This window comes from Leptonychotes weddellii, chromosome 5, assembly GCF_054177405.1.
Source record: "Leptonychotes weddellii isolate Sample4059 chromosome 5, ASM5417740v2, whole genome shotgun sequence".
Classification (NCBI taxonomy): domain Eukaryota; kingdom Metazoa; phylum Chordata; class Mammalia; order Carnivora; family Phocidae; genus Leptonychotes; species Leptonychotes weddellii.
In genome coordinates this window covers 6,312,974-6,339,139 of record NC_138373.1, presented here as the reverse complement: position 1 = coordinate 6,339,139, position 26,166 = coordinate 6,312,974, and the positions used below count along the sequence as shown (strand labels likewise).

The window sequence follows — 26,166 nt, the reverse complement described above, 5'->3', positions numbered from 1 at the left end:
TGACCTGAGCCGAAGGCAGTCGCTTAACCAACTGAGCCACCCAGGCGCCCCCATCACCTAGCAGTTTTACCTGTCTTTCCCAGAGCTCCACAACCTGAATCTCCACATAAGTGGCCATGCTTGGGCCTCACCCACCCCCAAACGGTCCTGCCTGGAACCTCTTCTCCTCTGTGTTTTAGAGGAGGTTTAAAAGACCTTGCTCATCTCCCTCCAGAAATATTCCCTACTCTGTTACTAGTTCTTGCTTTTCAGTGTAAATTTTTAGGCTCTAACCTCAGAAATAATTTGATAGGTCTGATTTGGGGGTTCAGAAACCTGCATTACTAACAAGCAGCCTAATGATTTTTTTTTTTTTTAAGATTTTATTTATTTGACAGAGAGAGAGAGACAGCGAGAGAAGGAACACAAGCAGGGGGAGTGGGAGAGGGAGAAGCAGGCTTCCTGCCGAGCAGGGAGCCTGATGCGGGGCTCGATCCCAGGACCTGAGATAATGACCTGAGCCGAAGGCAGTCGCTTAACCAACTGAGCCACCCAGGCGGCCCTAGCCTAGTGATTCTAATATGGGTTGTTCATGGCCTACACTTCGAGACACAAAGTTAGTCTGTAAGTATGTGGGGAATCTCAAAGAAGAGCCAAAAGAATGTTTCATTATAACTTTAAGAAATCAAAAACATATTAGGTGGTCAATCACAATATATGCTCTAAGATTTTCCAGAGGCCAGTTCCAGACATTTCCCCATCTTCTCCGTAAGACTTTCATCTCCACCTTCTCCATGACTGGAACCTCCTCCCATCAAGGGCCCGAACAAGAAATCTACATATGCCCACTGCGACCCAAAACCCAAGTACTCGCTTGTCAGGGCCCCTACACCCAGGAACACCTTTCTAGTTTGGGTTGCTGGTCTTAAGTATCGTACCACACAGAATGATATGCCACACACGAAATCCAACGTGTACATGACTGAGAGTCTGTGGCAGTATCTAGAGGAATGCGACAGAGTCTTGACAGCGAGAGGTCATATGTGTGTGAAAGAAAAACAGTTGTCTGTAAAAAAAAAATCTAAAAGATTAAATTTTAAGGATTCCAGTTATAGTCACGGTTTCCTATTTTAACTGAAATAAATTTGGCTCCTGCACAAAAACACATTCAATCTCTTCTTCTAAAAAAACTATTCTGTTTAATAGTGCACTTCATTTATGCTACAGGATGAGCAGGATTGGAAAAAGATAACAAAAGATCATCCCTTCAGCTGGGAAAACTCGAGCTCCATCCTAACCCAGCAAGGAGCCCGGCAGCCGCGTCAGGCCAGAGACTCCCTCCTCTGGGCTTTGCTCTTTCTTTGCATTCACACTTGGCTGCTGAAGTCAGAGGTGAGGTCATGAGAGGTCCAGCTGCTGGGGCCAGAGGGCATAGGTCGTAGGTGTCAGAGGGCAGGGCAAGCTGGCTGAGCAAGCTCCTTAAAAGCATTCTATTCTTAGCAACTGGGGGTTTGGATTAAATCACTTTTCAACGCAGGAGTGGGGAGAGGAACAGGGAGAGAGGAGGACGGGAAGCAGGCCAATGCTAAATGCTTTTGATCCTCTCCCTGTGAGCCTTACTGATTATCAGATGAATTTCCCAATCAGACCTATCACAACAGGGAAAGACAAGGAGTGCTCCAACAAAATTGCCTCACTGCTCTTGGAAACGGGCTTGCGGCTCCAAGAGCCCCCCAAAATACAGATAGCACAGAAAACCTCGTGGGGTCCCCCCAATAAAATAACTAATCCCTCAGCCCCAAATTTCCATAATTAATGAAGTCATGGAACAACGACAACAACAACAAACAGCACATTCCTTATCAAAATTTAAAGCTGGATTAGGAACAGTGGCTTTGAAAGAGAGCCTCCATGTGCCCTTCTTAGCAAATAGCAGGACTCAGAACATTCCTTCCACTGCCTTCTGTGCTGAGTATACTGACTCCAACGGAGGAATCCTTGGAATTTTATTCCTACTGTGCTTCCATTCCCCACCTTGGAAAGAAAGGCTCCTCTGGTGTGAGAGAAATGGTCTAGTGCAAACTCCCTTCCAAAATGGAAGGTGACTGGTCCCAGAGCTTCCCTCGTATTCCCAGCACTTAACCTGCCGCTTGCTTCCTGGTGTGATTCCTGGGGAAACTGACCTGGTGGCTCACCATGAGGATGTGCCAGCATGATTTCCCCAATCTGCCCCGTTTTCTAAAGTGAAAGGTTTGAGTCGGAAGGGACACATTCTAAGATGTTCATACTTATATAGTAAGGCAGGAACTCTTTAGACGCAGAGGAAGTGAGGAAAACAGGTGTGTGGCGCTCTCTCATGTAGACTCTCTGATATTTAATTCAGCAGTGACTCTGAGAGAACTTTTGCTCATTCCCATTACATTCAAAGGCTTCTCTCCAGTGTGAATTCTCTGGTGGCGAACAAGAGCTGAGCTATACCTAAAGGCCTTCCCACACTCACTACATTCATAGGGATTCTCCCCCGTGTGGATTCTTTGATGCTGAATAAGGCCTGAACTGTAAGTAAACTTTCCTCCACATTCCATACATTCATAGGGCTTCTCTCCAGTGTGGATTCTCTGGTGCTGATAGAGGTGGGAGCTCTGGCTGAAGGCCTTCCCACACTCGTTACATTCATAGGGCTTCTCTCCAGTGTGGATTCTCTGGTGATGGATAAGGGTGGAGCTCCTGCTGAAGGCCTTCCCACATTCATTACAAGCATATGGTTTCTCTCCAGTGTGGATTCTCTGATGATGAGTAAGGGTGGAGCTCCAGCTGAAGGTTTTCCCACATTCACTACATTCATAGGGCTTCTCCCCAGTGTGGATCCTCCGATGTAGAATGAGGGCAGAGCTACAACTGAAGGTCTTCCCACAATCGTTACATTCGTAAGGTTTCTCTCCAGTGTGGATTCTCTGATGCTGAATAAGATGTGAGCTCTGACTGAAGGCCTTCCCACACTCACTACATTCATAGGGTTTCTCCCCAGTGTGGATTCTCTGATGTTGAATAAGGTCTGAAGTTCGATTAAAGCTCTTGCTACATTCATCACACTTATGGGGTCTGTCTCCCACAGGAAGTCTCTGATGCGAAATAAGGTTAGAACTCACAGTGAAGCTGTTCCCAAAATCACTGTATTTCTCACTTCTCTCTCCCACAGGGGTTAGCTTTTCCTCATCTGTCACTTGACCAAAATCTTGTATCTTCCTATTCAATCTTTCTCCAGAGGAGTTCCCCAGTTGCCTCTTGAGACTGACTTCTTGTTCATAAGCTTCTTCAAATTTAAGACCCTGAGAAATATCCTTTTGGAATCTTCCCAATAGCACCCCATGTGAACCGGTATCTTCGGAAATTTCTTGATCATGCTCAGTTCTGGTCTCACCATCTGGCACAATACAAAATACAAACATCACTTGTTCCTTGTGGAAGAAAGGATCAAAACCAGAGGACAGGATAATTACGAGAAGGACGTTCACGAGGCTAAAAGCACAAGCCTCTCATCTGCGTGCAGACCTGCCCAGGCTGGGAGCAGCTGATGCACAATGAGAAATCTGCATCGAGAAAATAAGGAAGAAGAAAGGCAAGAAGCAAAATCAAAGTGAAAAGATCTGGAAGTACAGAGAAGGCTGGAGATGGGAGGAGAGGAAGACAGACCAGGCAGGAGTGCGGAAACAAAAACAGAAGAGAAAGGACACACTGTTTAATGAAGTGACAAAATCCTCACAGAGGTCAGAGACTGGAAATGCAAGTGGGGAGACAGTGGCTTCCAGAAGATAGGGAAGAAGAAACATAAGCAAGCCCAGAAGGGTGATGGGAAACAGTCGCAGAGCAGGAAGAAGCGACAAGGGGGAGGCCACAGTGACCGCCACAGCCTCAGGTGAAAAGAACAATCACGTCTGTAGGCCACACATGCCAAACCCACGGAAACAGGCAAAAGACGGAGCTCAGTCCGCCTCTGGGCCCTAGGCATCGAAGGCTGGGCTAAGGTGTGAAGATACATAAACCATCTTCTTGTTTGACTTATTTCCACTGCTTTGGGATTTTCAAAGGGAGCTTTGGGCAAAGAGGATGAGTGAAAAGGGTCTAGACAGTTAGCATTTTTAGTCTGTCAATATATTAAGAAGTAAAGACCAGGAATGAGTGTTAGAGAACAGAAACAGCTGTTTCTCCCTCACCTGAACAGGCACCTCTCAGGACCTCTCTGTTCTCAGTTCCCTTCAAACCCAGGACCCTCGGCTCTTCGTCTCAATGCAGCCCAAAGATTGTGTCAAAATTCAGAAATGGAAATCCTGCCCATGGGACAAGGTTTATCCTGCTCAGAGCAAGTGCTCCCAGAGCTTGAGTCCGCACCCAGGATTCGCAGGGCCAGCAAGGAAATGTGCAGGGAGTCTCCAATGGGAGGGAGGGAGACGCCCTGCACTGCCCAGAAAATGTTCTCACTGACAGTGCGTGACTGACAAGTCACAGATTAACAGTCCACAGAATAAAGGTTAAAGACGCCAGTTGCAAATTTCTCCAGGAGCCGCAGCCACTCTAGTCCTGAACAAAGCAATGGACCCCTCAAGGGGGTACAACAGAGAAGGGAAGGAGAAGGAGTTCCAGAATGCGCACATGGGCGCCCAGCAGTACCTCACGTGTTTAGGGATCCCGAGATGCTCATCTTTTGGAAAAGGCTCTGAATTACACATTACGAATCACATGGAAAAAAAAGCAGCAGATCTGGAGCTGAAAGACCAGGGCCCGAGTCCTGCTACTTGATAGCTATAGGACCACCGTGAAGCACTGAGGGCCTCTGACGTCTCTTTCGTCACCGAGAACACAAGAAGAACCCTAGCAACCGCTGTTACTGTGTTACTGTGAGGTTTCCACGAGAGAATGTATAGGAAAGCTCTTTATAAACTGCCAATTACTGTACAAGCAGGAGTTACTATTATTGTTAGAATTTTCTGAGACTACGTCAATCTTTAGCTGATCATTTTGCGACTCAAGTGTCACTAGCCAACAAGGAAACAAAGAAATGCCAAGGGAGTTTTACTGAGAAAGCGTTATCTCCTTACCCAGCGAGAACACATTCCCATAATTCTCCAGCATCACATCCCTGTAGAGGTCCCTCTGAGCAGGCTCCAAACGCTTCCACTCCTTCCGGATGAAGTACACAGCTACATCCTCAAACGTTACCAACTCCTGAAACAACACGGTCTTGCGTGCAATTTCAGGGGGAGGGAGGGGACCGGCAGCACCAAAAATAATAACTGGGAATGAGGATAACAATGAGTATCTAAGAGGTGGGGGAAAGGAGGTTATGGCAGAGGAAGAGAGGGGTCCGTTATTCAGCAGGAAAGAACCACGTTCCTGATGGGGGGAATCACGGTTTGGGGCACTGAATGGATGTCACGGCATAAAGGTTTCCATGAGATGGGAAGGAAGAAGGATAAAGGGAATCACAGCTCACCTGGGACTTGGCCTTTAGGAGTGCAGCTGCCAACATCTCATCCCCTAGGCTGTCCTTGTCGGAAAATGCAGGAACTGTCGAGGAAGGAAGAGCTGAAGGACAATAAAAGGCTCCGTGAGTGAACCCATCTGCTCTCTGGCCTCCCAACCCACAGAAAACTCACTGGGTCCTGGAACCTAGGACCCAAGTCCTCTTGAGGTGAGGTGTCCAAAGCCCTGCTGATCCTGCTCTCCATCTGCCCCAGGTACCTTCCTTTCTGTTCAGTCACTGCTCTCTCCCAGAAACCGGCCCAGTCCTCCCATTAGTGATCAGCACCTTCTTGTCCTTTCTCCCAACCTTGGCCAGCAACGCAGACATTCCTGCTCACCCCTTCCATCCCTCCCCACATCTCTGAACTCAAGACTCGTGCACAAAGGTCTCTTAGACCAGAGGAAACCAGCAGCCTCACCCAACCCCAACTGAACAACACAATGCCCATTCTCCTCCTTTCTCTTCACCCCAGGTCAAATCTAAACACTACAAAATGTTTCCTGGTTCTGGGCTTGATCACATCTCTTCTTCTGTAATTCTTAATATATTTGTCCCTTAGAGATTCTAAACCCCTAGAGACACAAGACTGTGTGCAATCACCGGGACAAAGAGACCCTTAAATGCTTTTTCCTGACAAGCATACCCTTTCAACAGCAATTGCCTCCGAAGTCAGTGGCACAGTCTATGACAGCAAAATACAAATACCTTAGTGGCTTCTGCTCATTTCATCCTTTTGCCTGTGACCTACAAAGTGATTTCCCAAGAGCCTCCCCTAAGTGCATGCTCCTAAAGAACACAAAGTAGGACCAAGCACCTGGAATTCTGTGATTGTCAGTTTTCTTAATCCTGCATGAGGTCCCAACGGCCCTTCACAAATGCCTCAGCTGTAAAGGCTACCAAGCTGTACATTCATTGTTGGCTTCAGTTAGCTGTTCCACTGGGCTGTAAGCTACCAAATGGGAAAGACTGTGTCTTAGCCACATCTGGATTCTAGTGGTTAGCCCGATTCCTGGTGAATAAGACATGCAGCATGACTGCTGAATGCCTGAATAAAAGAATAAATGAATCTCTATTCCTTACCACTCTCAAGCAGGGCCTGAGGTTCCTGAGATACGCAATCAGCCTGAGTTTCCATGGGTAGGGCCAGAAGCTCTGGGTCTCTGGTCCACTATCTGCAGACTCAGCAGGAAGCCGGTTTTGAATGAGAACGAGGAAGCACTGCGGAAGCAAAGTTCAAGGTTCAATGATTAAAACAAAACAAAACAAAACCAAAAAAACCACCTCCCTTGAGCTAGCATTTCAGTTCATACCCACGATTAGCAGGAGGAATTGTAGCAACCAGGACCAGTCTTCTAGATCCCGGTAAATACCCTGTGAAGAGATTCCATGAGCACCACAGAAAGACAATCTGGAGCTGAAAGACCAGGGCCCGAGTCCTGCTACAATTGTCTAGGACAATTGTCCTAGACAATATCCCACCTTTGGCTCCCACAACATACTGAGTGATATTTATAACAACAGAAAACGTGGAACACTGGTGCCAAATAACGATACTAACAGAATTAAATACTAAGAACGATTGAAATTTAAAAAAAAAACCAATAAAATGAAAAAGTACGTACACATAGATCTGCAAAATGTGTATGTATTGTATGAACTTTTAAGAATGTTTGGGATAGTGCATAAAGCTAACTGTTTACAGATTTTTTATTTACTTATTTATTTTTAAGTAGACTCCATGCTGGGCTTGAACTCACGACCCTTAGATCAAGACCTGAGCTGAGATTGAGAGTCAGAGGCTTAGCCGACTGAGCCACCCAGGTGCTCCTATTTACAGATTTTTTTTTTTAAAAACCTAAACATTAGAGCTAGTAGAAGGAAAAAAATTACTTTATTAGATTTCTAGCTGTTACATTACATTTAGGTGTTATCCTTTGAGGAAAAGGGGTCACAAAACAGCACCCAATGGCAGAGATCAGAGAAACTTTCCGTTGAGTTCTCGGTCTCTCATTTAGAAAACCCTGGGGAAATAACAGCTGACACCCAGAACTACGGCAAATAGCTCAGATCTATTAATTAAATTAGAGAAATCCTTCCTTCCCTTTCTAAGACAGCTGTCTGCTTCCAGTTTCAGCCAAAGGCAGGATGTTACTGAGGGACGGGGGCCCCTTCTGTGGTCCCCATGCAGTGTCATCGCAGGGAGCAGGTGTACGTACTCGCCAGATCTAGAGGCTGGGCCCGTCACCGAGAAGGTAGCAGCCGGCCTTCTTTCTATCTCCGTTTTCTCCTAATACATTTCCTTGGATCAGAATATAAGTCCCTGCCGCACGGACCAACACTTTTTTAAAAAAACACGTAAGATTACTTATTACTCCATTTTCATCCCTCCTGACGTCCCCATTCCCCAGTTGCTATGACAATCAAGAGAGGTCTGTTCTCTGTGGCTCTAGTGAATAAAACAGAACGTGAGTATCTAGACTAAGGTTTGGATCTCAAGCAGAAGCTTCTACTTCACACTTGAATGCCGTGACAGGAGTCAACAGACCAAGAACAGCCACCAGAGCTTTCTTACACTTGGGCAAGAGCAAAGTAAAAAACCCCTGGACTTTGTCTACTTCCCTCTTTATTTATCTACTCATGTAACAAACAACTGCTGAGTGTCACTACATTGCAAGACACTACTGAAAGGAATGTGAACGATATTTGCTTTACCATTATAGACAGCTGCGTTCACATAAAGCATAAAAAGGGGAGGGGCCCTGAGAGTCAGAGTTCACAGAACTCTAGTGTTTGGGCAACAAGGGGGTACAGAATGCCCACCACCAATGCCTTTACACAGAGAAAGACATTGAATGAGGCATGAGCTAGGCCCAGTGGCAATCAAGGTGACACACCCTATTGCCACCAAGGCTCCTTCCTCACTGGGTCCCTTCAACTCTGTCTCAGAGCCAGCCATCTTTTGTTCCTATCAACCAACTTTATGATTTCCAGGACTGTTTATAAGCAGACACCTCCAACGAATCAGCTCTTGGTCCAAACTCTCTTTAGAAAGGAAACTCAGAGGCTCTGACTCCAGAAGAAAAAAAACAAGCCTCCCTCCTCAAAGCTGGGTTAACCAAAGCTGGAACTCAAAGGCATATTGTTGAGAACAAGTCCCCAGTGTCTGCATCAGTACACAATGTTTCTCACAGAAAGAAAAATCTCCATTGTGCCCCCACAGCTTCAGGTCCAGGCAGGGCCCTTCCCTGCTCTGGGGCCAGCGCCTCTCCCTGAAGCTGCTCCTGCGGACTGACAAAGACGACCTGGCAGTGAGAACGAGTCATGAAAAGCTTTACCTGCTGGAATCTTTCCTTCCTTCTTTGGAGTTAGGTCCTAGAAGACCAGAGTAGCAATTATCGGGACTTTGGAAGCCTTTGTGCAAGTTCCTGGAAATTCTAACTTAAGTTGACGCCAGTGCTGTATGATTAAGGGGGGAAAAAAGGAATTAAAAAATATTCATGTAAACTTCATTTCTACTCAGATATAAGGAAAAAAAAAGACCATACACTAATCAACACAATTAAGACACAAGTGGTTATTTGTGTTGCACCCCTGGAGAGCTGAAAGGCAACTGAAGGTTCTCCAGGTCAACCTCCCACCCGAGTGTAAGAAATGCCTTCTCAAGTTCCCAATGTTCTGACAGCCAAACTTGCAGGAAACTCTCAACCTCAGCACGGAGTCTGGTCCATTGCTGCAAAGCTTCACCAACAGAGAGGTCTTCGGTAGGTAAGGTGGGAAAATCTATCCCCCTTGGACCTTCACCTTACAGAGGCCTAGCACCCTGCCCTAAGGTGCTTCAAGAACAGAATCTTCTCCTTCCACACAACTGTTCCTCAAACACTTGTAAGCCAAATGACGCTCACTGTCCATAAACTTCCCTTCTTGGGGATAAATACCTTTAGCTCCTCTCATTGTTCCCTATATTTCGGGTTCATCATCCTGCCTATCCTCTCCTGGAGTTTACGAATGCCATTCAGAGCGTAAACATCCATCTGCGTTCAATCCCACTTCAAAAGCGGATCAAATCAGGGACCTAACACAATTGAAAGCGGGAGCCAGACACAGCTGCACCAATCCCCGTAAGGAACTCGATTTACTGAGCGCCAGGGGATTATTCTCGGGAACTAGGTTTGCACTCTCCCCCACCCCCCATTCCAGAGCTACTTCTAACTGCGAACACTTCGTTGAACTCCTTCTCAGATCTCAGACCCGGCTAAGTACAAAGAGACTTCTCCTGCCACTGGCGCGAATAACTGTGTTAACACCAAATAAAAGCGTATGAGAGGATTACCAAGTTAGGGAAACTGTCATCAGCTGTTCTAAAGAGAGGGGCCCGTTTACAGCCGTACTGGAACTTTTAAGTGCTCGTGCTGGGCTAAGTCACAAGCCCAGAACCGGAGCCCCTTTCCTCCCCTCCTGGCAAGGCCCCGTTTGGAGGAGGGAGGTCCCCGGGGAAGCGGAGTCGGGGACCGGCTGCGGGGGAGGGAGCGGCGCCTCCCGGCAGCTCCGGGCAGGCCTGGGGACCCCGCGGGCCGCAGCGGCGCGGACACCACCCCTTTCCCCGGCGGCCACAGCCTCCGTCTCACCGCGAGCCCCGGGGGCGGCCGGACTCACCCTGGGGGCAGGGACGGGAGATTTGGGGGGCCAAACACCGACCAGGCCCCGTTGGACCCTGTCACAGACCCACACACCCGGACAGAACAAAGAACGGAAGTTCTCTCTATTTCGCTTCCGGGTCGATCCTTTTCATTACCCACCCTATCCCCGTAGCCTCCACGCCCACTTGTTCTCTCTAGGAACTTTGGAGGTGTTCCCCTCTCGGTGATTCGCTGACTCCCGGCCTAGGCCGCGCGGCGGCCGCCAACGCCGGCCCTGGCGCTCCCGCCCGCCGCCGCGCCCCCTGATGGCCGGGCGGGGCGAAGCGCCACGTCCCTCGGCCTCAGGGCGCATGCTTGGGCGCCCCAGAACCGGCGGGGCGGCGGGGGTTCCCCCGCGGATCGTCGAGGGCGGAGGAGAGCGCACCTTGGCAGAGCGACCCGGGTCCCGAGCCGACCCGCAGCAAAAAAGACTTCTGAAGGGTTCATCGGTAGAAAAAAATTCACCTTTGTTTGAAATTTCCAAATAAACCAAGTTTTGTGTTTGTTTCATGTAAAAATGCCCCCTTTATTTTTATTTTATTTTTTTAAAGATTTTATTTATTTATTTGACGGAGAGAGACAGCGAGAGAGGGAACACAAGCAGGGGGAGTGGGAGAGGCAGAAGCAGGCTTCCCACTGAGCAGGGAGCCTGATGCGGGGCTCGATCCCAGGACCCTGGGGCCATGACCTGAGCCGAAAGCAGACGCTTACCGACTGAGCCACCCAGGCGCCCCAAAATGCCTCCTTTAAATTAAAATCCGAAGAGAACATTCCTGCCCATCAGAGAGTCCCCGTGAGGACAAAACCTGTACAAGCGATGAGAGAGGAAAGTCGGGGAAGTTACTAAAATCTATCCGGTGTATCCGAAGAAGACAAGAAGACTGGCGGGCGAGGCCCCCCAGGAGCTGTCTGTGTGAGATCCTTGAGGAGAGGAGGGGAAGGTTTCCGTGGTTCGCTCACTTTATGCCCTCACAGGAGGAACCCTGTAAATGTAGGAATCAAATCCTTCCAGGTCACATACAGAATGAAATCTTGTGATATCCTGAGTAACGAGGGGGCCCTCCTGGCTCCCCTTCCAGCCCTGCCTCCCATTTGATCCCAGTTTCCACTGCATCCCATTTTTATGGCGCCCACAGTCAGCTCTGAGAACGCAACACTTCACTTTCCAGTGACGGCAGGCTAAGGACAGCAATTTAAATGACCCAATTCCAGTAAAATATGAAAAGTGCTAGGAAAGGAGAATTTGCAGAAGTGTTGCAGGCCCTGGAAGAGAAGGGGATGCTAGGGCAGAGGAAATAGTCAGGACTAAGGCCTGGAGGCAGAACAGAAGTCACTAATAACACCTTGAGGGTGGCCTGAGATGGGTGGGTGCCTGACCCATCTCCAGTCCTTCCAGACCATAATGAGAATTTGAGCAAGTACTTGGCATAATCAAGTCGCTCAGTAAACTCAATACCCACCCTCATCCCCACCAAAACAACACACACACACACACACACAAGTCCCTGGGCTTTTTTTTTAAATCTCTCCTCCATTCCTTTTTCTTCCACTCCTACTTTAGGATAAGAAGGACAGAGATGAGGAAGGAGGCAGGGGCAAGGAGAGCAGGGCAGGGTGGAAATGGTCTCCTCAAAGTGGGATTGTTTGTTCTGTAAAAGGTTCCCTAATGACCATCCGAAGGGAACAGCTCTTAGACACCCAGCACCTTCAATGCTATCAACTTTATTACTCTGGGGCTGAGAAGTCAATTTGTAGCTTATGGTTAGTGTTTGCCCCAGAACCAAGCCAGCTGGCTAATTCCCAGCAAGTTCTCAAAAGCTGTGCTCTTAATGATTATTCTTCTGAGTCCATGGTCTCCGGAGTGTCATGAGTCACCTAGGGGATGCTCAAGGCAATCCACCAAGGTGGGAAAGGAAGTGTTGGAACTTCTGTAAAGCTTTTATCTAAAAGAAAGGAAGAAAATAAGAGTAAAAAAGTAAGCCTTACCAAAAGTCAATAGAAAGGAGGGCGCTGGTAGCCTCACTGGGGTCTTCACAGCAGTCTTCAGACAAGGATATGAGCAACGTGGCAGGTAGGAATGCGGGATGGAGAACACAAATATTCTCAGAGCGTCTGTGTAGGCAGCTAGTTTTGAGAGAATCAGTTGCCAGAGTCTTATATTTTCTATCTGTACACCTTTAAGATTGCTCCCTTGGCCAGGGTGCCCTCCTTCACGGCCATCTTCCCTCCTGATGGAAGATAGGTTTCTCACGCCCAATACTGCTATGTATTGCCCTGGGGCATCAAAACTTTTGGGGTACCAAACAAAAGGACTCATTTGAAATATCGCTGCCAATAAGGATTAGGTGGACAAATCCTTTGTGATTCCAGTGATTTCCCAGTACTTCCCTCCACCAGTAAAAGCAAAGGAGGACAAAACCATTTCTGTTGATAGATCACAGTGTGATTTTGGTATGTAAAATCAACATTGCTATAACTATATTCCTTCTACCACTCATCTTCTCAACTTACGTGAGCAGGAATTTTCAACATTTACGTCTTTTATAAAAGCAAAAGTAGAGGGGTGCCTGGCTGGTTCAGTCGCTAGAGGATGCAACTCTTGATCTCAGGGTCTTAGATGTAAGCCCCACATTGGGCATAAACCTTACTTAAAAAAAATTTTTTTTTTAAAGGAAGGAAATTTTAAAAAGCAAAAGCAAAAATAGCAATAGATTTAATACTTTAGTAATAAGTAATGCCCACTTATTGAGAAAAGCCTCTCAAATCTGCACCCAGAAAACACTTGAAAATACGATTTTCTAACCTTTTAAAAAATACTCCAAAATTACGTGTGTCTGGGTGGCTCAGTCGGTTGAGCGTCGACTCTTGGTTTTGGCTCAGTCATGATCTCAGGGTCATGAGATTGAGCCCCATGTCAGGCTCCGTGCTCAGTGGGGAGTCTGGTGGGATTCTCTCTCCTCTTTCTCTCTCTGCACCCCCCCCACTCTTTCTCTCCAAAATAAATAAAAATAAATCTTAAAAAAAGGAAATATTTAGCCTTTTTAAAAAATTCCAATATTAGTGGCTGGAATTATTTTGTGTATCTGTCTACTTCTCATTGTCAGTATTCTCTCTCCTCCAGCCCCTACTAGAGTCTCTGAGAGCAGGGACACTGACTGTCTTATTTAGCAATGTAATCCTCCAGAATCTAGAACACTGCCTGATAATAACAACTCTGCAATGACTGATAAATAAGTAAATATTTATGGACTTGTTCGTTTACCTCCAGTATATCCTCAAATATATACAAACCATGCCCCAGATATTGCATGAGACATTTTATTAAAAATTATTCGTTGTTCACCTGAAATTGAAATTTAACAGGTCATCCTGCATTTAATCTGGCAACCCTATCTCCACTGAAATTGTCCTTGTTGAAATTAAGGGGAATGATATTTTAGCTCACTTCCCTCATTTCAAGCCATATATGTGTTCAAATTCTTTTTTCTGCTGATAGAATTCTGCAGTTCCCACCTGAGGGGATAAACTTTATGCTAGGTACACTTCTTTCTCCTGCTAATTCTTTGATTTGACAGGATCCTAAGAAATGTAATTTTAATGACTTTGGGACCTATGGGATCTTCCATTCTTTCATGTTAGGAAAACCATAAAGTTCTCAAGGAGACTTAAATTTGTATGTGGGTATTTTACCTGGCTTTGTCTAACTCAAGATCAAAACTTAGAGTCTTTTTACTGCTATTTCCTTTGAGTCAGAAAATACTTCCTCATTGATGTATTTATATTATTAATTTCTTTCCTCATCAATATTGTAAAGTAGTCCATAATACCAATGTGTTTGAATAACAAAATTCAATAGAATTACTTCGCATTCTGAAAGAGCTTCCAATGGCCATTCTTTTAGAATACATTGTTAATCATTGTAGACTCTGGCTTTTTAGACTAAATATATGACAATCAACCTCAGCCAATATTCTCTTTGATGCTCAAATTGTCACAACTCTGGCAAACGTGAGCTCATTTTTTAAATTTTCTTTTAATTTTAAAAAAGATTTTATTTCTCAGAGAGAGAGCACAAGCAGGGGGAGCGGCAGGCAGAGCGAGAAGCAGGCTCCCCGATGAACAAGGAGCCCGATGTCGGACTCGATCCCAGGACCCTGGGATCATGACCTGAGCTGAAGGCAGACCCTTAACTGACTGAGCCACCCAGGCATCCCAACATGAGCTCATTTTAGATTGGTCCCTGTGTCATTTCAATAAAACCTCATCAAATTTGAGAGCCTTTTGGCACAACAAAACTGCCAGGCTCACCTTACATTTTTTCTGAATATAGAATTACCTATTTCTCCAAGGAACACTGATGACACATAGTCAGGGTGGGGGAGAAATATATGCATATTGGGGTTCACATTATTTCTGGGCAATTGCTCTTGGACAGAAATAAAAAAAGATAGGTATTTTATTGTGAAGAAATGAGTTAATATTGCTACTGCCAATCCAGTTTTACTTAAATTCTTAATTCTACAACTATACTCCTTTATCTTCTATGGGTAAATCTTCATTAAAAAAAAATTTTTTTTTAAGTAAACTCCACCCCCAACATGGGGCTCAGCCTCAGGACCCTGAGATCAAGAGTCACATGCTCTACTGACTGAGCCAGCTAGGCACCCCCTTCATTTCAAACTAAATAAATATAATGGTTTATTTTTTTCTGACATTTCAAGTATAGTTCTCAAACAATTCAGTAGCCACACAAATGATACAATTACTGAATAAAGTTTAAAATCTTTTAGTCTTTTTTTTTTTTCCCCCATCACTGTCTCTAATGCTGCCTCTCCTTTTTAAAAATTTTATTTCCAGGGGTGTCTGGGTGGCTCAGTTGGTTGAGCATCCAACTCCTGATTTGGGCTCAGGTCATGATCTCAGGGTTGTGGGACTGAGCCCTGCGTTGGGCTCCATGCTGAGGGCAGAGTCTTCTTGTCTCTCTCCCTCTGCTGTCCCTGCTACCCCGGCTCTCTCTTAAATAAATAAAATCTTTCAAAAAACTTAACTATTTTCTTTTTTAAAAGATTTCATTTGGGGCGCCTGGGAGGCTCAGTCGGTTAAGCATCTGCCTTCGGCTCAGGTCGTGATTTCAGGGTCCTGGGATCAAGCCCTGCGTCTGGCTCCCTGCCTGCAGGGAGCCTGCTTCTCCCTCTTACCGTTTGTGCTTGCTCTGTCAAATAAATAAAATCTTAAAAATATTTTCATTTATTTGAGAGAGTGAGCGAGAGTGTACGAGGGGGGCGGGGGAGTGAAGAGCAGAAGGTGAAGCAGACTACCCACTGAGCAGGGAGCCCGATGACACGGGGTTCGATCCCAGGACCCTGGGATCATGACCTGAGCCGAAGGTAGACACCCAACCGACTTGAGCCACCCAGGTGCCCCTAAAATGAGGTATTTCCTATTAGCTTGGTAATAAAGTTTCTATGTCTTTAATAAGTTATATATGTTTAAGGCGTATAACATGGTAAATTTTGTGTATTTTACAATTTAAAAAGTTGGAAAAAAATGATTGAAATGTGAACATATATTGGCTCTGACATTACTAGAAATGTAGTAATAAGAGTCAAAATTGGCTTATTCACCTAGAATCATATTTTCGAATCGTATACTTGGACTATATGTAAGTCACTGTAGATAAGACTAGATGGGGTGAAATTAAGCCATTACATAGAAATGTGGATACAGCTATGTTATTTCCCATCTCAAGATAGATCAGACACTTCTGTCTCCTCATAGCAGACAATCTCCACCAAAGAGAATTCTGGAGGTGGGCTGCAAGAGAAGAGCTGCTGCCCTGATTTCCAGGCTAGCTCTTTGAGGTTATTCTAGAATTTATAAAGTCACAACATATTTCCGGGGATGCACAAAGCTGTCACTTCATCCACAAATATACATGTTACTGGTGTGAGTCCCCTCAATTCATCAGATCACCACATTTGGGGAGACAAAGGGGTAGAAGCACTGCTGCCCCCAAGTGCCAGGGGTAGAATTGCAAGATACAGGATGCCCCGTTAAATTTGAATTGCAGATAAGCACTGAATAATTTTTTTAGTGTTAAGTATGCCCCCAATATTATCTAGAATCCAGATTAAGTCCTGTACATCTGTCTGCGTGTGTGTGTAAACATGCATATCTGCGTGATATGGGGGGGGGTGCTCGCAAGCATCTTCAGACCAAGACAGCCTGAAAGCCCCCTGGGGACAGTTTCTTCCCAGTCTACCAGGGGTTCTCAGCCACTCTCCTGGAGCCAAGGAGGCACTGCCTCCTAACCACAGCTGGACACTGGGACTGGAGCAGAGCTCAGGTATACCAGTTTCTCCCATTTGTTATGTTGTGTGAAGGTCCCCACACAGAAGCCACCAGATCAACAGTGCACCCACTATTGGCTTTTTTCTCCCCTCCTTTCCTGCTCCCTCACACCTGGCTTCCTGGAGCCATCTCCCTAAGCAACCTATCTGCCCCCAAGCCCTTGTTGCAGGCTGTCCTAGGGGAAACCCAAACTGTAACAGTCGGTACTGGAAGTGGCCCTAGAAACTGAGCCCTCAGGATGGGATTCTGGAACAGGTCACTTGCTGGTCAGATGGTTAGTAAGAGGAGCCTGGTAAGGAGCGCGGTAGTCATGACTCCTGGCATGCTCTACCTGGCCATTATGAAGATTTCTACCAGGCACGGCAGGATATGAGGTTCTGGTAGAAGGGGAAGCATGAGTTTCTGAAACAGTCCTAGAACTTGAAACCTTATTGGGATAGTGGCAATTACAAGGACTGCAGGTTCTCTCTCAAGCTTTGAAGAAAGAAAATTATAGGCTTAGTTCAGCCAACTATCATTTCAGGGCATGTTGTGAAAGCCAAAGTCGCCCACAGGAGGGATTAAAGAGATCCCCATCTTCTGCAGCAAGAGCAGACTGGCCTGAAAACTAGCACAGGGTTGTGAGGGGGGCAGAACTGCAGAGACAGCTAAATGCAAAGCCTTGCCAAGTCATTTATACCAAAATTCTGGGTCCTGATTGGGATCCTGATGCATCGGAAATCTGGGGAGGCGTGCTCGAGCACCTCAAGCCCCAAATTCTCCAGAACCCTCTGGTCTAACAAACTCATCTCCCTCCCCGCCTTGCTGTAGGAGAGTAAACTTGCTTGGAGACCATGCAAAGATCTCACCTGACTACAGTCAGGGAACACACAGGATGGACTTAAAGGAATCATGCTGGATATTACTGAGTTGTGGAGTTTAGAAGGAAGTTTCAGAGTCAGATTTTCAGACTGTGGCAGAGACAGAATATACACAACCAAAATGCACAGGAGGCTGACAAATGTTCTCCATGATGAAATAAATGTGTTCAGTATGCAGAAAAAAAAAAAAAGGCACAACATAGACCAAGATGCAGTTACTCTATACACTCTACCCCAATTTCCCAATATGCACCTTCACGAGTACGAAAAGTTCTAATTACCCCAAATCCAAATTTCCCCAAAACTAAAACCGGCAGGAATAGTTTCCTCTCTTGGGAAGTCTTCAGTAACCAACATACCATTTATTTTTTTTTATTTTTATTTTTTTAAAGATTTTATTTATTTATTTGAGAGAGAGAATGAGATAGAGAGAGAGCATGAGAGGGGGGAGGGTCAGAGGGAGAAGTAGACTCCCCGCTGAGCAGGGAGCCCGACGTGGGACTCGATCCCGGGACTCCAGGATCATGACCTGAGCCGAAGGCAGTCGCTTAACCAACTGAGCCACCCAGGCACCCACCAACATACCATTTAACAGTCCTGAGGCACCATTACAAGATGTTGTAAGTTTATTCCGAATCAGATTAAATTGTGTTCAATGTGGCTCAATTCTTTACAAATCTTATACTTCTCGAATAATGTTAAAACAGTTAAACAGTTTCAGTGTTCCTTCCTTAATTATACTGGATATACTCAGTTTAACTATACAAAAGGCAGTGCCGGCCGGCTTGGGACCCAAGGCGAGGCGAGGGGACTGCGCCCTGGAGGGCTGGCCAGTGAGGAATGCTCCGCCGCCCTCCAGCCCCTCCGTGCCATGGCACCACGGAGCACCCACGCCCCAGGCACCCCTTGATGTGTTATGAGTGAAACAAAGTCTACGACTAGAGTTTATATCGCAATTACTGGGCTTCTCCCTAGCAGCCATGGGCTAAAGTTTAATAAAAACAAAACCCACCCAGAGAGCATTACTTGACGGTTAAAGCACTCCTCCCTCTCCAGGGTGGACTCTCTGATGTTTGGAAAGATTTGACTTACTACAGAAGGTTTTTCCACAGTGATTACACCAGTAGGGCTTCTCCCCGGTATGGATTCTATGGTGTTTATTAAAATTTGAGCTGTGGTTGAAGGCTTTCCCACACTCCTTACATTTATATGGCTTCTCTCCAGTGTGGAGCCTCTGGTGAGAACTAAGACCTGCGTGCTGACTAAAGCTCTTCCCACACTCGTTACACTGGTAAGGTTTCTCCCCAGTGTGTATCCGATAGTGTCGGATGAGGCTGCCTTTACCACTGAAAGCTTTTCCACAATCTTTACACTGATACGGCGCCTCTTCGGTATGCATTCGCTGATGTTTAAGGAGGTCTGAGCTCTGACCAAAGGCTTTCCCACACTTACAGTCATAGGGCCGATCCACCAAGTGTGTTCTGTAATGAAGGGTGAGGTTTGAACTGTGGCTGAAAGCTTTCCCACATTTGGTGCATACATACGGTTTCTCCCCAGTGTGTGTTCGCCGGTGTTTGGTGAGATTTGAGCTATTACTAAAGGCTTTTCCACACTCGGCACATATGTACCGCCTCTCTCCTGGGGCAGGTTTAGCGGGAATCAATTCTCTGCCTTTCTTGGAACCTTTGTCTAGGAGAGGAGTTTTTGTTCCTCTTTCCTTTTCAGGGTTTACCCACTGCCTTTCTAACCTGGCCTCACATTTACTGGCAATAATCATGGGAATAACATCCCTTTTGAGTTCTTGAGATTCTTCAGAACTTTTCTGCTTGTCTGTTGATTCCTCATTCTGGGTGTTCGAGTTACAGTCTGAAACAAGAAGTAGAATAAGAACAGGTCAGTTGTTTTGTGTTCTGAGAAGAAACTGTTGAAGGAGAAATAGAAACGTCAGCTGACATGGATGGTGACCAAGTATCGCTCAGTGAGAGGTCACAACAGGACAATGACACAAATAAGTCACCACCAGATCTAGTTTACAGCACAAGGCTTTCACACCAGCCCCCAGCAGCAGCTATGACGATATCAAGAGGACATAGCCTTCTTTGCCAGAAGAAGAACTTCATATAAAGAGGGCACGGAAGCAAAACCAAGCTTACTGGGACAGAAACAAAGGAGCTAGGGGATGCTCAGGCAGAAAGAAACGAGTAAGAAATATTACCGAATGGTCAAAGTTGATTAAGGAAAATAAAAAGGGTAATTAAGGGAGAGGAGGTTAGTGGCAAACTCATGAAATCCACATTCTCACAGAAGTGGAATATAAAAGCAACAAAAGACATGGAACACTACATCAAAAACTAATGATGTAATGTATGGTGATTAACATAATAAAATTAAAAAAAAAAAATCAAACCAAACCAAACAAAAAAAAAGGCAACAAAAGAGGACATTCAGTCCACGTATGACCAGGCTAGTCCCAGCTCATTATTAGTTTAAATCAAAGTGCCCACCTCCCAGGAGGGTTTGATTCCCAGCACATACCCTACAGTGGCTGTCTCACCATCTTTTAGTTCTAAAGTTAATACTGCTAAACCAGACTGAAGCCATCTATCTTTTTTAGAGCACTGCACTAGGCAGCCACACTTACAAGTCCGTCTAACCCGTCCACATACACGGAAAAGGGGAGTAAGAGAAATCCACACTGAACCAGGGGCTCCCTGACACCTGTCGGCCCCCGAGGAGTACAGAAGCCTCTGCCAACGAGGTACCTTCCTCTCAGCCCCTTCCCTGGCCCCTGGCGTCCTCTCTCCACTCGACCATCTCTTTCCTCCGGTCGCCAGCAGCAACCGTCCAGCCGCGTGCACTCTCACCCCCTGCCCCCTGGGACCACAGCCGCGGCAGATAAAAGTCCCCTCCACTCTCGGTGATGAGCAATCACTTGGCTACATATATAGACTTTCCTTCAAGTTGCCGTGTACTCTGTGTGGGAAATAAATAACTCAATAAATAAGCAAAACATTTTAAATAACCTTATGAGGCAGAAGCTGAAAAGATTTTACCTGGGACCATTTCTGCATAATCCAATGCTGATTTTAACAGGTTCTTCGCTCAGTCATTAACAAATGAACAAGCCTCATCTCTCACTGGTTCCTTCAACCTGTCACACCTCTGTGAACAGTCCCTTTTTTAAACTTACTTCGACCAACCCTTTTAAGAGTGTGTCATGTTCCCCCCCACCCCCCAAGCTAGGACTCTAGCTGAGATGCACGCACTTGGGAGGAAAGGCACTCAGGTACTCATCATCCTGCCCAGGCAGCCAGACCAGGCAAGTCAGTCTAGGGGGATTGCCTCACAACCAGTAATGAGAATTATTCTGTTTCTTCCACCACAAAGGCCTGGGGCACCAAGCACGCAGCACGACAGTCCCTACCTTGACTCTTTCTCAGCTCTGGAGTGAAATCCTGCTCTTCCCCAGTCTCCTGGATGTATAAGGGCTCCCAACCTTCGCATTTGTGACTGGTCTCCACAGACTGTGGCTGCGTGTTGCCTGGAAACTTTGCTGTTCCTGAAGAGGACCTCTTCTCCCAAACCTGTTGCTGTTCATTTGGAGGAGGTGAGACCTAGAGACAACCACGAATGGCGGGGTTTGTGCACAGCTCACCTCAGAACTACAGGTGACCCCTGAACACGGGTCTGAACTATGCAGGTCCACTTATACACATATATAATTTTTTGATACATCCAGTACAGTAAATGTATTTTCTCTTCCTTATGGTTTTCTTAATGTTTTCCTTTCTGTAGCTTACTTTATTATAAGAACATGGTATAACACACATAACATACAAAGTAAGTGTTGACTGACTGTTATTGGTAAAGCTTCCGGTCAACATTAGGCTATTTATTTAGAAGTTAAGCTTTGGGGAATCAAAAGTTATATTGGGATTTTCAAATGCACGTGCGCTGAGGGGAGGGGGGTGACAACCCTAACCCCTGGGTTGTTCAGACTTTTCAACTGCAGAACGAAAGAAAGCCTCAGGAGAGCTAAGATACAACTGCTAGGAAAAAGAAAAGAAACATCCATCTCATTCCATTCCCACGGCTAAAGATCAATACTGGACAGAAGAAGAACAGGAGGAAACATGATCTAAGTCAGCAGAAGCTTCCATTCAGCCCCTCCCATTGGATGGATAAACCCAGTCCTGCCCAGAGTGCTCTATTCCCAGCCTCACAGCATGTAAGTTCTCCCCAGCCCACCTGTTGTCCTGGCTCGTCCAGTTCCTGCTCCAGGTCTTCTAGGAGAGTGACGGCCTCTTCGGCGCTCTCCGGGCAGTGCTCCTGCACCCAAGCCTGGAGCTCCTGGGGCAGGATGGTCAGGAACTGCTCCAGCACCAGCAGCTCCAGGATCTGCTCCTTGGTGTGGATCTCGGGCCTCAGCCACTCGCAGCAGAGCACCCGGAGCTGGCTCAGGGCCTCCCGGGGGCCAGGCGTGTCATGGTAGCCAAACTGCCGGAAGCGCTGGCGGAACACCTCCAGGCTAGGAAGGCTCTGCCCTTCCTCTTCATCCTCATCTTTAACCACCACAGGTCCCCTCTCCCGTGGAGGCCGAGGGCCCCGAACTGCAGCCATGCCCAAAACCTTGGTCATCACACAGATTCCAGAAACAGTCTCACTAGAGATGGGACTCTGTGGAGCAAGAAATATCGGTTCCCCTGGGTTTCTGGTTCTTTAGGGCTCCGCGTTAAACCTGAGAAAATATGGTTACCATAAATTACAAAAAGAAAAAAAGGATGCTTTTTAGGTCTTGACAGCCACACCTTTAGCACAAGAAATTGTGGAAATTACAGCTACCATAAAACTATCATACAAAAATTACTGTTCAAAATCATTCGGGAGTCAGTTCAGGATATCCTAATCTTGCATTGTCTCCACTCAAAAAAAAAGGGCACAATGGCATACTTTTAAAATTAAATTTAAATTAACTTTGCTCCAAAAACTGTTTCAGAATCTTACAACTCCAAGATTTCAACAGGATATCTACAGGCCAAATGCAGCCTTCCAAATCTAAGACTTTGAGCTTCAATATTAAAAATTTGCTAGCCAAGGATGCATGACTGGCTCAGTTAGTAGAGCATGCGACTCTTGATCTTAGGGTTGTGAGTTCAAGCCCCACATCAAACTCCCTACTTCACTAAATAAATAAACAAATAAATAAATAAATAAATTGCTAGTCAAACGATGGAGCTAGTCAGCATAACCAGGAATCATGTTAGAGGGTTGGAATTAACTAGAGTATTTTAAAATAATAATAATTTAGAGTATAATTAATGATGTAATTTAAAAAATCTGTTTTTCAAAGATCCCATTTATTTATTTGAGAGACTGCAAGGATGTGGGGGGTTGGGGGGAGACAAGCAGACTCTGCACTGAGCTCAGAGCCCCACGCAGGCCGATCCCATGACCCTGAGATCAAACACTGAGCTGAAACCAAGAGTCGGACGCTTAACTGACTGAGCCACCCAGGTGCCCCAATGATATAATTCTGAGCTTCACTTGACCCACTTTTAAGTAGGGCATATGCAAGTTTTTAAATGTCCTTTACCTTTAGGTTTCACGGAAAGACAAGTGGAATGACAGAGATTAAACTAACAGTAACCTATATTCTTACAGAGGTATTTATTTCGATGAGATATATATTGCTGAGAAGGAACTGAGGGGAAAAAAATTAAACCAGAGATGATACAAATGCAAAGTGCTTAAAAGTATTTTTCTTTTAAATATCAAATATTATAAACGTATCGGTCAGTTCATACACTAGAACACCCAAAACATCTGTAATAAATATAATTACTTCTATTTTCCTCATTTGCCAAAAGTGAAGTCCATCTACTCAACATTTACTTGAACGCCATGGGCTTGGAGCTGGGAGTGCAGTGATGAGCAAGCCAGACGCACTCCCACCCCCACGGAGCTTTCAAGTTTGTGGGAGAGATGGAAAATAAATGAGTAAAGAGACATCAGAGGGCGCCTGGGTGGCTCAGTTGGTTGAGCGACTGCCTTCGGCTCAGGTCATGATCCTGGAGTCCCGGGATCGAGTCCCGCGTCGGGCTCCCTGTTCAGCAGGGAGTCTGCTTATCCCTCTGACCCTGCCCCCTCTCATGCTCTATCTCATTCTCTCTCTCAAATAAATAAATAAAATCTTAAAAAAAAAAAAAAAAGAGACATCAGAATCAGACTACAATTATCAGCATTCATTAAACATATTCTGAAAGACACCTGCATAAATTAGCCTTCCATGCTTGTGACTGGCTTTCCTGAGCATGTTTCCAACTGTTAAGCAGCACTTGCCATGTGTCACATAGATGTCCCACTCTGGGCGTGGATAATTGAGAGCAGGAAAACTCCAGCAAAGTCTCAACAAAGAGCCAAACAGATAAAAACCTACGTGGGTTTTTGTTATGTGAAACTATGCTGATAACAAGGGTAGAGACCATAAAAAGGAGGCACAAATGACTTACAGAAGATGAGGAACTAGGAGTCACAAATAATCTAAATCTAAGGCATTTAAAAACTTGAGTATGAAAAAAATAAAAATGAAAATAAAAACTCGAGTATACTCCTGGCTCACACGCACGTCGTTTTCCATGGATCTGGCTTGTATAACCTGAATATCAAGTCTCACATATGGCCCCATAATCACAGCAAAGGAAAAAGGATAAAACACGAACAGTGATCTTGCTGGGTTGTAGATGACTTCAGTTTTTTAAATTCTTTTTTTCATTTCCCAAATTTTCTTTTCTTTTTTCTTTTTTAAAGATTTTACTTATTTATTTGACGGAGAGAGACACAGCGAGAACAGGAACACAAGCAGGGGGAGTGGGAGAGGGAGAAGCAGGCTTCCCGCTGAGCAGAGAGCCCAATGTGGGGCCTGATCCCAGGACCCCGGGATCATGACCTGAGCCGAAGGCAGACGCTTAACGACTGAGCCACCCACGCGCCCCTGTACCCCCAATCAGAAGCATCCTATGAGATGTCAACAGGTGTCCTGACAGGGTGGACCAGAATCAGCACCACCCACTCCCTCATGCTGCCCTGCACACCCAATATACTGCCGGAGTGCCCAAGTTCAGGATAACTTGACACTGAGCTGGGACAGGAGCACACCATCTCGTTTCCTAAAATAAAGGCATTAGCACTCAAGGCTAAAATAACCTTAAAATAACAGATGTAGTAGTGCCGGGAGCATTCATTTGAAATGCTTTGAAGTAGGTCTCCGCAGTGCTGAAATACTTGTTTGTAACTGGTTACAAAATTTCACACTCCACCCAGAGAAGGGCATCCCTACAACAGGAAAGACACTGGAATCTGTTTGGGCTGCTCAGCTTCTGGGATCAAGCCTGGGAGACTCAGCAAGACACGAGGAGTTATGTAACACAGGTGGCATTAAACAGAGAGTGACCTATCATTCATGCGGATCTGCTCCCAGAAGGGCATATCCAAACCCACAGATCACATAACTGCCTCGGCAAAACACGTACGCGGTGACAATCAAAAGCTGGGTCTCGTGGCCGCCTCAGCTGGTAGAGTGTCTGACTCTTGATCTCGGGGTTGTAAGTTTGAGCCCCATGCTGGATGCAGAGATTACTCTAAAACAAACAAAAAAATCTTAAGTAAAAGCTTCCCTTAGACGCTGCCCACATTCAAATTCATGTCTTTGCCAAGACCACAAATGAGTGGAGGGCCTGGCACTTGGACCCCTTTGTTCTTGCTGCATTCATTCTCCTTGGAGATTTCATCTGGTCACACGGCTTGAATCACCATCTATATACTCCCAACCGCCAATTTACCTCCAGCCTGGACCTCTCTTCTGAACTCTAGACTCATACAACCAACTACTACTTGACGTCGCCACCAGCATGACCAATGGCACCTCAAGTTCAAGATGTCCAAAACTGCAGTCCCCATTATCCCCCCCCCACCGCCCCCGGCTATTCATCTCAGTCAATGGCAACTCCATCATTCTGTTTTCTTGGACCAAAAAACCTGGTTATCTCAGACTCCTCCTTCACATTCTACATATAATTCATAAGCAAATCCTGTGAGCTCTACATCCAAAAGACCCACTGTTCAACCAATTCTCACTACCTCCAACACTGCCATCCCAGCCCATCACCTCTTGACCAGTGTACTGCAAGAGCCTAAGTGCTTCCTCTTTTGGCCCTTGGTCTATTGCCAACAAGCAGCCAGAGTGATCCTGTTAAAATACAACAGAAGTGATCCCTCTCCCTCTGCCCCTCCCCCTGTGTGTGTGCTCTCTCTAAAATAAATAACTAAATCTTTAAAAAATAAAATCTCTAAAAAATAATAAAATAAAATAGAATAAAACATTTAAATTGAAAAATATGGGGGAGTGGGGGGAAAGCAGCTTTGACGAATGCTATTCTATTGTGGAGTGGTAGTAAAGAGAAATATGTTAGCTGTTAACTTCAAAACTTAGTTGAAGCAGACCATTTTTAGAGTTCATTAGGTATTTTTAAAAAGTTATGAAGCGTTTTTCTTTTACGATTATTTTTTAATTTTTATTTTTTTTAAGATTTTATTTGTTTGTCAGAGAGAGAGAGCACAAGCAGGGGCAGAGGCAGAGGGAGAAGCAGATCCCGATGAGGAGGGAGCCCAACGTGGGACTTGATCCCAGGACCCTGGGATCATGACCTGAGCTAAAGGCAGACGCTTAACCGACTGAGCCACCCAGGCGTCCCACAATTATTTTTAAAAAAAGGTGCCTGCG

General features: G+C 45.7%; 1 protein-coding gene across 1 annotated transcript in view; it reads right to left on the bottom strand.

The window, feature by feature from the left end:
• Nucleotides 1-274: 274 nt before the first annotated feature.
• Nucleotides 275-26,166, bottom strand: part of LOC102744275 (uncharacterized) — a 31,493-nt gene continuing 5,601 nt past the window's right edge. Inside the window, exons 2-8 of the mRNA XM_081822769.1 lie at nucleotides 21,636-22,125; nucleotides 20,812-21,001; nucleotides 18,424-19,253; nucleotides 6,581-6,668; nucleotides 5,471-5,562; nucleotides 5,076-5,202; nucleotides 275-3,403 (exon numbers count right to left, since the gene is read on the bottom strand). Coding sequence (XP_081678895.1) covers nucleotides 2,334-3,403; nucleotides 5,076-5,202; nucleotides 5,471-5,562; nucleotides 6,581-6,668; nucleotides 18,424-19,253; nucleotides 20,812-21,001; nucleotides 21,636-22,025 — 2,787 coding nt within the window. The 5' untranslated portion in view covers nucleotides 22,026-22,125 and the 3' untranslated portion in view covers nucleotides 275-2,333. The remainder of the gene's footprint in view (nucleotides 3,404-5,075; nucleotides 5,203-5,470; nucleotides 5,563-6,580; nucleotides 6,669-18,423; nucleotides 19,254-20,811; nucleotides 21,002-21,635; nucleotides 22,126-26,166) is intronic.